This window comes from Mytilus galloprovincialis, chromosome 5, assembly GCF_965363235.1.
Source record: "Mytilus galloprovincialis chromosome 5, xbMytGall1.hap1.1, whole genome shotgun sequence".
Taxonomy (NCBI): Eukaryota; Metazoa; Mollusca; class Bivalvia; order Mytilida; family Mytilidae; genus Mytilus; species Mytilus galloprovincialis.
Window position 1 is genome coordinate 16,033,380 of NC_134842.1, and position 15,272 is coordinate 16,048,651.

At 32.7% G+C, this 15,272-nt stretch overlaps 1 protein-coding gene across 1 annotated transcript; it reads right to left on the reverse strand.

The window, feature by feature from the left end:
- Positions 1–10,933: 10,933 nt before the first annotated feature.
- LOC143075257 (centromere protein V-like) lies at positions 10,934–14,442 on the reverse strand. Its single transcript, XM_076250621.1, has 4 exons — positions 14,315–14,442; positions 12,769–12,838; positions 11,617–11,731; positions 10,934–11,258 (listed from the first exon to the last, which is right to left on the reverse strand). The coding sequence occupies exons 1-4, from the start codon at positions 14,410–14,412 to the stop codon at positions 11,137–11,139; spliced, it is 405 nt and encodes a 134-aa protein (XP_076106736.1). The 5' UTR covers positions 14,413–14,442; the 3' UTR covers positions 10,934–11,136.
- Positions 14,443–15,272: the final 830 nt, after the last annotated feature.

The following is a 15,272-nucleotide window of genomic DNA, read 5'->3' on the forward strand; positions in this document are numbered from 1 at the left end:
ACAGCACTTGACAGTGAGCCCCTGTAGGATTAGTTTTACTTAACAAACAGGGAGATTGTTCAGTAAGTAAATTAAATTGTTAGATTTCTTATATTTTACAATTTGTACAAAAAGGCATACTTAAAGACAAGTGCATGTGTTTGTATGGACTAGATAATGTTCGTCAATACATAAGATACATATGACGTGTGACAAAGCCTCATTTGTCAGAAAAACAAAATACGATAAATGTTTATGTGAAACAGTCATCAATTGGGAAGAATTGATGCAAAATTTAAACATTTAGAAACAAGAAACGCATCAAAAACCGCGGATGTTCGTAGTTGTTGTGGAATTTTTACCAGTTGGGTTTTTTGTAAGTCACATTGAGTAATCATGCTGTTTGATACATTCGTCGTATTAACTGGGTTATTTTCATTTCCAGTGATAAGTTACAGTGTTTCCTATACAAGCAATAGCAGTTTCTTGTTTCAACATAGGCCATAACCTCATTTATTATATACTTAGTAGTAAATACAGATAAATTGTATGTGTAATACAATCAATGCCAAGCGTGCTGTATCAGCCACCCGTGATGATATCGATATCAGCACGGTTGCAAAAGCTTTATCACACCTTTAATCTGTATGACGTCACGTCATCGATTGCAGTCACTGAAGGCTTATAAACCCTAATCTGTATGACGTTATGTCAAACCTATAATCTGTATGACGTCATTTCAAACCTGCTTATCTGTATGACGTCATGTCAAATAAAAAACATCTACTTGAGGTATATGTATATAATAAAGTGTATATGATATGGCTTTTTCAATATCACACACCGTATCGACCCTCAACCAATATAATCCCTCGAGCAGAGCTCTTGGGATTATATTGGTGTCTCGGGTTGATACGGATGCGATATTGAAAAAGCCATATGATATTCTCTATATATAGACCGGAAGAATCCATTATTTATCAAACCACTAATCTTGACGGAGCGATAGAAACTACACAAACAACAAATGCGAATCATAAAACATACATCATTTGTGACTAAGTAAGACAAAAGGAGAAAACGATGTCAAATGGATATTAAAACTGGAAAGTCGAAAACGAACAACAAAATTTCATGGCAAAAAAACAAATGCGACTAAAAGATAATCAACATCAAATAAAGAATCATCGATTGATCGATTGTTTGTTGGTTGCTTAATGTTCAATAGAAAACATTTCCTAAATGTCCAAAACGAGAACAAGTGAACAATTAAAATACAATAGGAATATTCTGTAATAGAAGCCGTATAAGATGAAGATCAGGGAAGTTTAGAATGCCACGGGAAAATAAGGGTAAATTGGATAGTTTAAGAAAGTGTTCTCTTGCAACATGCCAGCTACAGACCCCTCAAAGAGTTTTTGGAAAGGTTTTTAAATGGACAAAAAACATGGCAATCTCTCTAGCCAAGGAATAACATTTCACTTCCGTATTCTGAACGTGACTGCGAACTTTTACATCCCAAACAGCCAAACGGACGATTAAATTGAATGAGTGTTTACTGCCGATCGCAGGGAAAGGAATAATGACCATATTTCTATACCGCAACCGCACTTTGTTGGCAAATAAAGTACGACATAAATAAACGAAAGACTAGGCAACACAAACCCCATAAGAAATCGAGGATGGTCCCAAGTTTCCGGAATTTAAGCAGACCCCGTCATGTTGCTTTTGTAAGCATAAACCCGGTGATAAGTCTAATTCCGTAGGCCATATTCGAAAAAGAAGGACATGGTCCAAGGACACAGTTATCGTCCTTTGGTTTTCGTTGTCTACGAATATAGTCCCTAGTGTAAACATTGTATTACTTGCATGTTTCATTTGATACACTTTCCCAATTTATTTCTTGATATTAAATGCATGAAATATTAAATAGGGGGTTTAATTACATGTTAAAAAAATTAGGTGCTGAATCTTTATGTTAAGTAGGGATTTGGTCCAGTTCAAAAAGGTCAATTTTTATCACGTCTGAAGCTGTCAAACTGAATTTTACACCCCCTTAACACAGAATTGTCAATATTTTGAGTTAGAGCTGGTAGAAGTTTCTATAATTTTGATATTATTTGTCTCACTGGTAGTACACTACACTGTAAAAATCTTTTTGAGAAAGAGCAGGTGCCATTTTTTTAATTTGAATTTATTGTCTAAAAGAAATGCACTACGAAATAACTGTGTTCTCGGGCCACATGATTAAAATTGGAATGGTCAAACAACTTGTGATGACGTGATTCACATTTTTGGTGGATGATTGTAATTTCACATGTTGGAACTCTTGGTTCAAAGCTGTTCTGTTATCAGCATCCCTGATGTTACTTCTTCATAAAAACGAAACGTTCACTGAAATCTTCTTTTTTTTTTGGAGTAAAGTTTTGTTCTTAACTGATTCTTTTGGTCGAGATGTAAGTCAGGATATGTGGCAGCCTTACCTGTATCTGGTGTATCCTTCATTTATCTTTTAAATGATAGATGTGCTCAACACAGTCACCATGCTATATAATCTTTAATGAGAGGACATCATATATTTAGCGGGAAATAAAACTAAAAGGATAACGCTATCTTCTGTTCATTCCTCCTCGGAGGATTTTGTGCGAAGTTAGTCTAGTATGAAGGAAGCTAGGAACAAGTCGGTAAGAAGAGGAACATAGCTGGTTCTCATGGGGCTGCATGTTGAAAAACAGATCCTCCTAATGTAGCAAATATGTAGGCAATCAAGAAATCAAGCATCTTGATTGATATTGACAGTTTCAGAGCATTTTGTATTTTAATAAAAGTGTTGTTTAACAAAGTCCAATTTTCCTCCAAGTCCAAATCAGCTAAATCATTAATAGTTAATTGTTTATCTCTTTCAGAAATAAACGCGGTAATTAAATAGAAATAATTGTATGTGAAAACAAGTATTTTTCCCTTCAAATTTTGTTTGGGTGTTTTGGGTTTTTTTTTTAATCCTTAAACTGCTGAATGAAATCAATTGCATGTGGTATATTCGAATTTACAAAACGTAGACTCGTGCAGGTGAAATGTATGAACAAACGTGTAAATTATATATGGGAGAGGGGGTGGCGGAATACCGTATTTGTTTAAGATATTTATAATAACATCATTCGTCAAATGACAGGAAAAGATACGCATACAAATTTCCAATTATATCACATGACAAATAATCTATTTCCTTCCTTGTTGTTAGGTCAATCCATTTTACATTGTATTATCTATGATATGTTATATAATGCCACACGTTTCATTTCAGCATGTCAAATCTTAATGAGCTTGTTCCAATTCAGGCCATAAGGTCCAGTTGTCAACGAGTACAAATTAGTTATCAGCCTATAATAATAGGAAGCAAATGATAAAAAAAAAAAACACGATACGTAAACACATAACAATAATTATACCATTGTGTAGCACACTAGCACTTTCTGAAAGCAAAACCAAAGTATGTATGTAACCTGCTGTTAAGAACATATTGATGAAAAAAATCATGGTGTCCGAGTCCTTGCAAAAAGGTTTATTTCAACAATTATCTTTATCTGTTTTAAAATTCGTTTATTTCAAAAAGGTTTATTTCAACAATTATCTTTATTTGTTTTAAAATTCGTTTATTTCAAAAAGGTTTATTTCAACAATTATCTTTATTTGTTTTAAAATTCGTTTATTTCAAAAAGGTTTATTTCAACAATTATCTTTATCTGTTTTAAAATTCGTAAATAAACATTGTTTGTTGAGTTCCTATACAGTCAGTAATAAACTAGTAAAAATACTGGTCCCTTGTCATCCGTCTCCAGTTTCGTCTTACTGTAAGACTCAATGCAAAGGTTATGATCTTGAAGGGACATATTTACAATTTTAATTTAAAGAAATACATAAAAAAAAATCCGACGACATGCCTATTAAAATTCATAAAAACTGTAAACAAAGTTAATTCCTTTTTTATTTTGGAGTTCTTTTATCTTTTGTCGTTTAATCTCATGTGATTAGTTGTATAATAGTATGTAAATGTCACAATAGTTTCGTCTTTACCAATAACATTTAAAATGTACCACCCTTCATCCTGCTGGGTCTGCTTTGTAGAAATTTTAATTGTTCTCGTCATTAATACCCTTAAACTAATAAAACACAAATCCTTTTATCTCAACAGACATTATTGGAAAGTTCGTGCGCATTTCATAATCATGATCTTGTATTGTCTAATTCGACAAGGACGATATCTTTTTCCGCCAAAAAAAACCTCATTTGCGCCACAACTTAATTGCGCCAATGCTACTTCTGCGAATAAAAAAATCTTCTTATTGCGACAATTTTATCAATTATTTATTTTTAATAATTTGAACACAAAACAAAGTCATCATCTTACAATACCAATAATATTATCAAGAGTTTTGTGAAATTTAGCTTGATTTTATGGTTGAGATGGGTGCAGTTTCCTTCTTTCTCTGTACATACATTTAGATATTTCAAATCTCACTTATGTTATATACCCCAAGTTATCTGAGATCGATTGCAGTTTTGAGAATTTCAAAACATATCAACCGGTATATGAAAATATACAATACGTCATGAATAACGGTCCACACCGAAACTTCAAATTTAAAAATTAAGTTTAAAATAATAAATTATTATTGTTTATTATTAAAAAAAAAATTGCAACCTGCGTAACATTAATGTATAGACTTCTGATGCTTGACGTTGGACAATATGAAATACAATCGAAGGGATTTAAAATATTTATAATTTGTCTTTACAGGTGAGGTAAGGTATAATAAAAACATTATTTTCATATTTCCAAATTTTAATTACTCGCGTAATGACTCATATATTTAGGCCAAGTTCATAAAAAGAGAAATAAGTATTTCAATTTCATTTCAACTATATATCATAAACTTTAAAGATTTGATAGAAAAGCTGATTAGTAATATCGCTTAACTTGTCAATAAAAGTTGAAAACAGTATAGTTATCAATAATATTTGTATTTTAGCTCTTGAGCAAGTTATTAAACTTTAATAAAGACCTAAGGTTAACATTTAAAAGAAAAATATGATAAAAACATTGAATTACAGTCGTGAAGTAGAGAACAATACGGATCAAAATCGTTTTATATTATGACAATTGTCAACTACTTATATTATCCTAAGAAGGTTTGATAATTTATGGTATTGGTACATGTCAACACTAGGGAACTCAAGTGGTATATTTGTTCGAATTTGTAGAATATTCTTCATTTGCTATTATGGCGACGTTAAAATGTGACAATTAATTTTACGAAGCAATGAGAAGCTAAGTCCTGTTTTATGTTCATCTGTACAAACACGTGGTACAGACAGTTCTGTGGAAATAACTGGGGAACAGGTAAGATATATTATTCTTTTTTATTATGTTTTCTTTCTACTTATTACTTTAATTCCTGAATGAAAAATGTGTATCCTTTCTTATTTCTGGCCTAGCTCACAGTGGCTCGTACTTTTTTTGGTCGACTTCATTCATTTTTAGCTCACCTGGCCCAAAGGGCCAAGTGAGCTTTTCTCATCACTTGGCGTCCGGCGTCCGGCGTCCGTCGTCCGTCGTCCGTCGTCGTCGTCGTCGTCGTCGTCGTCCGTCGTTAGCTTTTACAAAAATCTTCTCCTCTGAAACTACTGGGCCAATTTTTACCAAACTTGGCCACAATCATTATTAGGGTATCTAGTTTAAAATTTGTGTCCGGTGACCCAGCCAACCAACCAAGATGGCCGCCATGGCTAAAAATAGAACATAGGGGTAAAATGCAGTTTTTGGCTTATAACTCAAAAACCAAAGCATTTAGAGCAAATCTGACATGGGGTAAAATTGTTAATCAGGTCAAGATCTATCTGCCCTGAAAATTTTAGATGAATCGGACAACCCGTTGATAGGTTGCTGCCCCTGAATTGGTAATTTTAAGGAAATTTTGCTGTTTTTGGTTATTATCTTGAATATTATCATAGATAGAGATAAACTGTAAACAGCAAAAATGTTCAGTAAAGTAAGATCTACAAATAAGTCAACAGGACCAAATGGTCTGTTGACCCCTTTAGGAGTTATTGCCCTTTATAGTAAATTTTTAACCATTTTTCGTAAATCTTAGTCATCTTTTACAAAAATCTTCTCCTCTGAAACTACTGGGCCAAATTAAACCAAACTTGACCACAATCATCATTGGGGTATCTAGTTAAAAAATTGTGTCCGGTGACCTGGCCAACCAACCAAGATGGCCGCCATGGCTAAAAATCGAACATCGGGGTAAAATGCAGTTTTTGGCTTATCACTCAAAAACCAAAGCATTTAGAGCAAATCTGACATGGGGTAAAATTGTTTATCAGGTCAAGATCTATCTGCCCTGAAATTTTCAGATGAATCTGACAACTCGTTGTTGGGTTGCTGCCCCTGAATTGGTAATTTTAAGGAAATTTTGCTGTTTTTGGTTATTATCTTGAATATTATTATAGATAGAGATAAACTGTAAACATCAATAATGTTAAGCAAAGTAAGATTTACAAATAAGTCAACATGACGGAAATGGTCAATTGACCCCTAAGGAGTTATTGTCCTTTATAGTCAATTTTTAACAATTTTCATAAAATTTGTAAATTTTAACTAACATTTTCCACTGAAACTACTGGGCCAAGTTCATTATAGATAGAGATAATTGTAAGTAGCAAGAATGTTCAGTAAAGTAAGATGTACAAACACATCACCATCTCAAAACACAATTTTGTCATGAATCCATCTACTTCCTTTGTTTAATATTCACATAGACCAAGGTGAGCGACACAGGCTCTTTAGAGCCTCTAGTTTATTATTGATACTGTTTTAGAAAAAAATGGCCGTCTGCATTAATATTTCTTTTTAAAGTTTAAAAATGTTTTTTTCTATGGTCGGGTTGTTGTCTCTTTGGCACATTCCCCATTTCCATTCTCAATTTTATTAAAAGAATACTTAGTATTTAACTAGATTTTTTTTTTTAAACTTTTAAAGAATGAATGTCAATAAAATTGAGAATGGAAATGGGGAATGTGTCAGAGACAACAACCCGACCAAAGAGCAGACAGTGAGAAAATCCCGCAACATAAGGCGTGCTTCAGCTGGCCCTTAAACAAAAATGTGTACTAGCTCAGTGATAATGGATGCTTTTAACTCTGAATATATATATAAATGAACTAAAATTACAATACTAGCACAGGCCAGAGGCTCATGACTTGAGACAGGAACACATTTCACCACTGTTCTCTTCTGCATTTGGTAGTGACTGATGACTACATTATTTTACGATTGCCGAATATTTCTATGCTATTTCTGTGTGACTAGTTTTAACAAATCATAGCACTTTCTGTGTGACTAGTCTTAAAAATTCATAGCACTTTCTGTGTGACTGGTCTTAAAAATCCATAGCACTTTCTGTCTTAAAAATTCTTAGCATTTTCTGTGGGACTAGTCTTTAAAATTCTTAGCATTTTCCACATATACATATAACACACACACAGACAGATAAAACTAAACAAAAACAAAATGCTAAGATTTAAGATTTAAATGCATACAAATCAAAGAATATAAAAGGGACAGTCAAAATTGTCAAAATATAATTTGATAGGAAGCAGACAGTGAGTCAAAAATACAACAACCCGACCAAAGAGTGCAAAACAGCCAATGGCCACCAATGGGTCTTCAACGCGGCAATTGCCGTGTGGCGGCCTCATCTAGACCCTTGAGAATAAAAACTATAAAACATATAAATTAACTAAACGCCGAGGCAAACTATAAACAGGTTGAAGTTTGTAATTTCTGCTACTTCGCTTGCCATGCAGCTGAGACTGGTCGGCGTGGAATCAGAACAATAAGTCCGATGTCTACCTCTCCAGCTCAGCGTGTCGACAGTCTGGTACAAAGCAAGTGGCTTATTTATATCCTATGAACCCATTTTCGTCCTGGATATGCATTTATTACTGGCACTTGACGTTAAAAATAATTATCTTATTTGCATTTTTACAATTATTTGCTTTTACATTTGAATTTGCTCAAACATGCAATCATAGATATAAGAAGATGTGGTATGAGTGCCAATGAGACAACCTCCTTCCAAGTCTCAATTTGTAAAAGTAAATTATTATAGGTCAAAGTACGGTCTTCGATCAACACGGAGTTTTGGACCACACCGGACAGCAAGCTAGAAAGGGTCACAAAAATAGACTGTTATAAACTAAAAACTAATTATAACAGCTCATTCAAGGTCTTGGGATAACCATCTGATATCTATCTAAGATTGATACACTTTTATATAAATTATATTAATATATTATAATTTAATTTTGGATGTAACGCGTCTTCTGATTGGCTGATGTTATTTTGTTATGAGCCCATAGACATAATTTAGTCATGTGACCGTGACGTCATCAACGTTTTTTCATGGTTTTTTACGGTTTAAAATGGAATTTAGAATTAAATTATAAGAAATGACTGTAATATTTTTCTGTCTATTCGAAATAACATAAAAAATGTGGTGCACACTGTTAAATAACCCGCTACGCGCGTTATTCAGTGTGCACCCAATTTTTTATGTTATTTCTTCATAGACAGAAAAAATATTACAGTCATTCCTTAAATAGTATATCTTTTTATAATATCAATTGCTACTTTCTTTAATTTTAACTTATAGCTGAATGGTTGAAATATGCAAGATAGTATTACCACCCAACTTTGGAGCTCTTTATTGTTGACTTATTTGATAAATTACTATTCTTATGGTTTTTAATTGGTAAAAAAAATTCTTTCAGAACGATCTTTCAAAAGTATCATTATATTGACTTTTTTTCTACTTGATAATATAAGGTCTTAATACTTGATTTGAATTGTATGGTATATATTTTAAATAGTCCAACTAACGACAGATAATTACCACTATCACAAGCGTTGATGGAGTTATATTTCTATTTTTCTTTGTAAGGTGCAATATCTGTTATATTTGTTAAATCTTCAACATTTACCCGTCGTTGTTTTAATTTGCAGACCATTATATCGCATGAATATTTGAATTTGAAGTTTGATGTTGCCAATGATATTGCTCTTCTTCGGGCTTTAAACATCTCGTCCTTTTGAATTTGTAGTTAACATTTGAACCACCAAGGCTTCTAAAGAAAGTGAATAGGGCACTGCAATCTATGATACTATACACTTAATATACATGAATCAAGGACAATATTGCCTAACAACAGAACGACATCAAACGATAAAATCTCTATATATTTACCATATCTACAGGTTTAAATCGCACTAGCATGTAGATATTTTATAGATTTTAACAATTTATACTACATACGTTAAAATAAGTTATGCTGTTATGTTGTTGTCAATTTTCAAGACTATTTATTTATACATTTTATTTCTAAAGGAAAAACTTCGGAAAGTTATTTTGGAATTAAAACATGTTACATGTAAACAATGTAAATCACTCGCATACTATTAATTGATTGTTTAATGTTAAAGTGGAGATAACTCTTAATAACTTTTTGTGTTTCTTTTCAAGGTAACAACAATTATGGATATCGTAAGGAGTTATAGTCTGCCGTGTATCCCACCAAAGGAGGATAGTTCAAAAGACAAAATTCCAGTTATTAATGATGAAAATACGTTAACTTATGATTCAAAACCTATATACATTTCACCTGATAAACTAAAGAAGAAAATTAAAAACCGAATTCTAAAGTTCAGAATTAAAAATGATTATGTGAACAACGAGAAGCTTCGACGTTTTGAGAAGGCTAACGAAGTGAAGGCTTTCACAGCATCGTTTGTTGCGCAGGATCAGGAGATTGGAAAGTTATTTTTGGTCGACAGAAAGGTCCAGAAACCGCCAACACCAAGTCCTCTAAAAACAGACATTCGACCGAGCAGTATTCGAAGTGAATTTAATAAACAGAGACCGTTAAAACTACCTCCGCCACAGCTACCTCCTATTTACAAAATTAAACCAACCGTCATCAAATCACGTGACTATGATATTGAACCCGATATATTCATGCACAATCCTACCTTGGAAGAAAGACTGGAGGAAATTGAAGACTGTCGGTATTTAAGACGGTTTAAAGAAAAGTAAAGTTAATTTAAGAAGCGATTTCATGTCTGTTCTAGTCATAAAACGATCTGACCAATTTAATTTAAAAACTGGGTAACCTCTAGATGTCTTATTATATGTGGGTCATTTGTAACATTCGGAACCTGTTTTTAGTTCATTTTGAAGTTTCGTTCTTTAATTTGCGCCAACTCGCTGTCAATGAACCTGATGAATGAGCTTGGCGTAGGTTATTATATTTCAAGCGTGGGAGACCGTTTAAAAGTACAGTGGAAGAGATGAACTTGTAAGAGAGGGATATACACAGGACATGTTTACAATCGGATAAGTAGCCAGTGTGCTGACGTTAATATTGTTTAACAATCAAAAACATATTTTTAGGAATATGTGCCACTGGACGTTAGTAAGCAACAATCAAATCATTCATTGTGTAAACAATTATTGTATATGTCCAACATACAAATGTATGCTTTCTGATCTTAAATTCCTAATCAAATGAATAACTAACACAAATGTCATGATTACATTTAGTATCCACCGTTTTATTATTAGTACAGTGAGTTACAGACGGATTTAGGGGAGGGATCCCGGTCCCTCATTTTGCGGAAACATTTGGTTGATTATTTGGAATCACTGAAACATGGCCCTCTCTTTTGGCATTCTGCGCCCGTCCCCTCAATGACAATTTCAGGATCCGCCACTGAGTTTATATATATAAACTACATTTGTATAATTTGACACTGTATTTGTATTTTTAGTATTTAAATAAATTTTTGTTTTCACCAAACCACAACTGTAATCATTCACAATTCGAACACCTGAAATATATTTATTTGCACCTTTTTTTTATTTATATCTATTTACAAAACTATTATGTATTTACACTTGTATACTATCTTTTGGTATATTACATAGTCTTAAATGAGTTTCCATACAATTGATCATATTAATCTAAATCGACCATCTGACACATGTATAAACAGCTTCAAACAAATACGTCACAATGTAACTATATGGGTAATATTATTCATTCCTTAGATCTCTGTCTTATGCCAGACTTCTCAATGTGTTGGTCCCAGTTCTGTCCATCAAATTTTTCTTCCTCTATCCTTTCTATTGTGTTCGAGTCAATACAGTGTGGTGCTATACCTGTATACAATAAATGGTACAGCAATAAAAAACATCCTTTGGTTTCAGCGAGTGATATATAATTATTATAGTAAAACATGTATAAACAGAAATTGTCATCAACAAGAAACACGAATCTTTAACATTTTATAGGCGTATACCGACGGGTGTCACATGTGGGGCAAGATCTATGTTATGAGTATTAAATGTCCCCTTGGTAAAATGTATCTTCCGACTCTTTTTTTAGGTGCCGCATTGTTCCTATATTATCTGTTGCATAACACATTTTGTTTCTGGGATTGCAGACTTATATATTGTCACGTTAATATATTTTCAAAGCTTTGATAAAAACAAGTATAAAACATTTGATTGGACCTACCATAGCCATCTGGATTAGATCTTGGTGTATAAAAACTTTGAACACCACATGTCTTACAGAATGTATGCTGAGCCTTGCGTGAATTGAAGGTGTATGTAGTTATATTGTCAGCACCCTGGAAGAAATCAAATAGTGCAGAATACATTGAGCAACTAATGGCGTATGTATATGATAACTATTGTGTTTAATTTCTTTTTAACAATGCCAGCAGAAACATTCAACTGCGATACGATAAAACGCAGTTAGAATGGGTTGTATAACTTAACTATACTGACATGTTTTGCAATAAATTTAAATAATATGCAAGTATTCAAAATTGCGTGTATTGTCACAGGTTAGAGAAAGCGGGGACATCCACCGACAAATTTAACCACGTCACATTCTGTATGTGCCTTTCCGAAGTCAGGAGACTTTTCTGCAGTGGTTCGCGTTTGTTGATATATATCTTACTTGCTTTTCTTTCATTGTTTTGTACCGTGATATATCAGACCGTTACTTTTCTCGCGTGAACTGTTTTATATTTGGTCTTGTATAGCTTTACTGTATGGTATTGTTATTGCTCATAGAAGGCCGTATGGTAATCTATAGTTGATATTTTTACATCATTCGTTATTTTATTGATAATTGTCTCGTTGGCAGTCATGTCACCTCCAGACGCAGATTCATGATAAGATGTAAGAGGAGGGAGCACTACGGAAAATAAATAATAAGTCTTAGAGGACTTTTTTTTTGACGCAAAATGGCATGGCTGAACCCCGCAAGAATCAGCACCTGACATCTTCTTATTCTTATATGAAGTTGTGGGACTATGTTCTTCCAGAAGATAAATCACAAAACAGTTCCATAACACAACAGTGATTTAAAATCCTAGTCCTAATAGTGCTTAGCCTAAAATGCTTCGTCCAATATTAAATTATTTTTAAAAAACCAGGTGAAACACGGCTCATTCCTATTGAGCTCTAAAGAAACGTTTTATAGCCTTATATATTCCTTACGATCAGATATTTAAAGAAATTTTCCATAGCCTTACGACAAGAGAGTGTAGGTCTTTTCTATCAACATATGTATACCATTTGGTCACATCACAATAACTAATTTTCTTGGAGTATTATCGTAGCAGTATATCTAAAGGTCAACTATTAATTAAAATACCTGTAACAGCTTAAATCTGGATTTCGGTACAACAAAATGTTTATTCTGTTTCTTCTTACAAATACTGCAACTAAAAAAAAATATATCACATCAAAGAGTTACACAGTTGAAAATCGTTCTGAACATGCATGGAATATTTGCTACTGGACGTAATTCAGCCAACAAATAATTAATCAAATTCGTTTAGGTACAATGTAATTAAGAAAATTATTAAGGTTCATCATAACAAACGGACAATGGCTGTATGTATACCTCTACTCTAATATAAAAAGAAGATGTGGTATGATTGCCAATGAGACAACTGTCCACAAGAGACCAAAATGACACAGAAATTAACAACTATAGGTCACCGTAGTCGTACGGCCTTCAACAATGAGCAAAGCCCATACCGCATAGTCAGCTATAAAAGGCCCCGATATGACTATGTAAAAGTATTCAAACGAGAAAACTAACGGCCTTATGTGTACTAAGGACAGACTAACCTGTGGAGTTGAAAAAGTTTGAGGCAAGTCATCTATTAGATGTATACATATTGTATATCAAGTTTAAATGTCATTGCATTTTGTGTTTCAGAAAATAAAATCTGTTTTAGATTTCGATGGTCTTTTTTTTTTTGTTCCTGCAGAAGGTGTAAAATCCTGAAAAAAAAAAAAAACAATTTCTTTTCTGAATTGTATCCTAAACAATTGATGCAAACAATCCTGGAGAAGAGTCTAATGCGGTAAGTCAAATTCGAAGAAAGTAGAGATTTGTTTTTGACGAATTCGATTGATAGCACCAAGTTACCCTACAGACCATTTGGTATTTCTAAGACTATTCTACCTTCCTAAATGATATTGTGTGTGTACCTCATAAGTGCATGTTTCAGTTTGTGTGTGTTTAAGATACTTAATAAATTTAGGACTTTTGTGTTGCATGTATGCGCATCAGACTGAGTCAAATTAATACCGTTTACGAACTGTTGCTTTCTATAAATAGTGTATGTGTTCATCACTTCATATGTATGACATAATGTTTCATTCGTTGTGCTTGTGTTCTGTCGGTTATAAAGCTCTTCTGAGCTTATGTTTGTAAGTGTACTGCTTAAACCGACTCTAAATAAAGCTTTGTCTAAGTTAATAACGAGGTCAAGATTTAAAAATGTGTACCTGTTGGGAACCAGTTTTATCAAATTACCTACCTTTGATATTGTTCAACGAGCAAATAAAGAATATACAGAATTTCACACTGCCGAATGACCACTCTTACTAAGTAAAAGCAAAGTCTACATATAGCATAAATATTTATTTAAAGTCATGTATACATATAATAGAAATTGGTGACTTTATAAAGCAATCTTTAGAATTGCGAAAATGAGGTCCATGTCCATCAAAGGTTACATTAATTACCATTTATAACTATGGTTTTTTTTATGTTTATATTTGTAATTCTTCACTGTCTGTATTAAATGTTGTATTTGTGTTTGCTTGACCCATATGGGTGTATTTTGCAAATAAATTATTATTATTATAACAATATAACCGAATGCCTAAAATAAACTACTTACTTGCAATCGTAGACATGAAGAACTTTTTCGGCCACTACTTCAAACTTTACAGCACCGCAATGACAGCTTCCAGAGTGCGCAACTAAATCATCTGCCATCGAAGTAACAGTTTGAGTTTTACAAAGTTCAAAAATTAGAACAGATTAAATAAAGAGTTATCTTTCTTTGTGTAGTTTTAAAAATATAGTTATTATTACATTGTGTTAACTTGTTTAAATTTAATATGATGACAACGATTATGAGACAATCAAATATCAAACTTTATTTCTGTGTAAAACACAAATCATATGACAACACGTGCTATATACATGACAATATTCACTGGTATTAAAGAGATATGGGCAATTTTCAATAATCCTGGTACCTTTGATAACTATTTCAATAAAAGCGTAACTTTCAGACCTAAAAAAATCAGTGTATATAAAGTGCGAATCCAGCTAGTTCATTTTCACTGTCATATGCGGGTATGTCTATTGTAGAATAAAGGATCATGGGAAAACTGTATTTGTTTACGTTTTGAAAATACCAAATTAATTGATTTGAAGGAAAGTTTTTACATATTTTCATTGTGATATGTCTTTATTATGTACAAACATAGCATTAAAGTTCAAATAAGTGTTATAAAAGCAACATAATATAGCATATCGATTTTTGAAAGCGATCCATTTTAACTAAAGATGCGATGAATTATCACTGTTAGTGCAGTCATTTCTGATGTGGAATTTTCGAAGATGCGAGGAATTTTTATTGTAGAATTATGTGATAAATGCACTTGAAACAAATGAAAAAACTTAGTTGATGACTTTAGAATTTATGATAAATGTATTTTCAAATTGAAATACAAACTCCTCATTCATTCTTTATCAAATATATAGCTTTTCAAACTTGTAACAAAAACGCTTCTCAAAATGTCATATTGTATTCTTCAAATTTCGTTTTTCCTTGATTTAAAAAAAAA

Excerpts from the sequence above, each read along its gene's own strand:
- LOC143075257 (XM_076250621.1), bottom strand. The coding sequence starts at position 14,412 with ATGGCAGATGATTTAGTTGCGCACTCTGGAAGCTGTCATTGCGGTGCT. Across the intron at positions 12,839-14,314 it reads CTTCATGTCTACGATTGCAA|TTGCAGTATTTGTAAGAAGA; the intron begins GTAAGTAGTTTA and ends ATTTTTTTTTAG. Across the intron at positions 11,732-12,768 it reads CCAGATTTAAGCTGTTACAG|GGTGCTGACAATATAACTAC; the intron begins GTATTTTAATTA and ends GATTTCTTCCAG.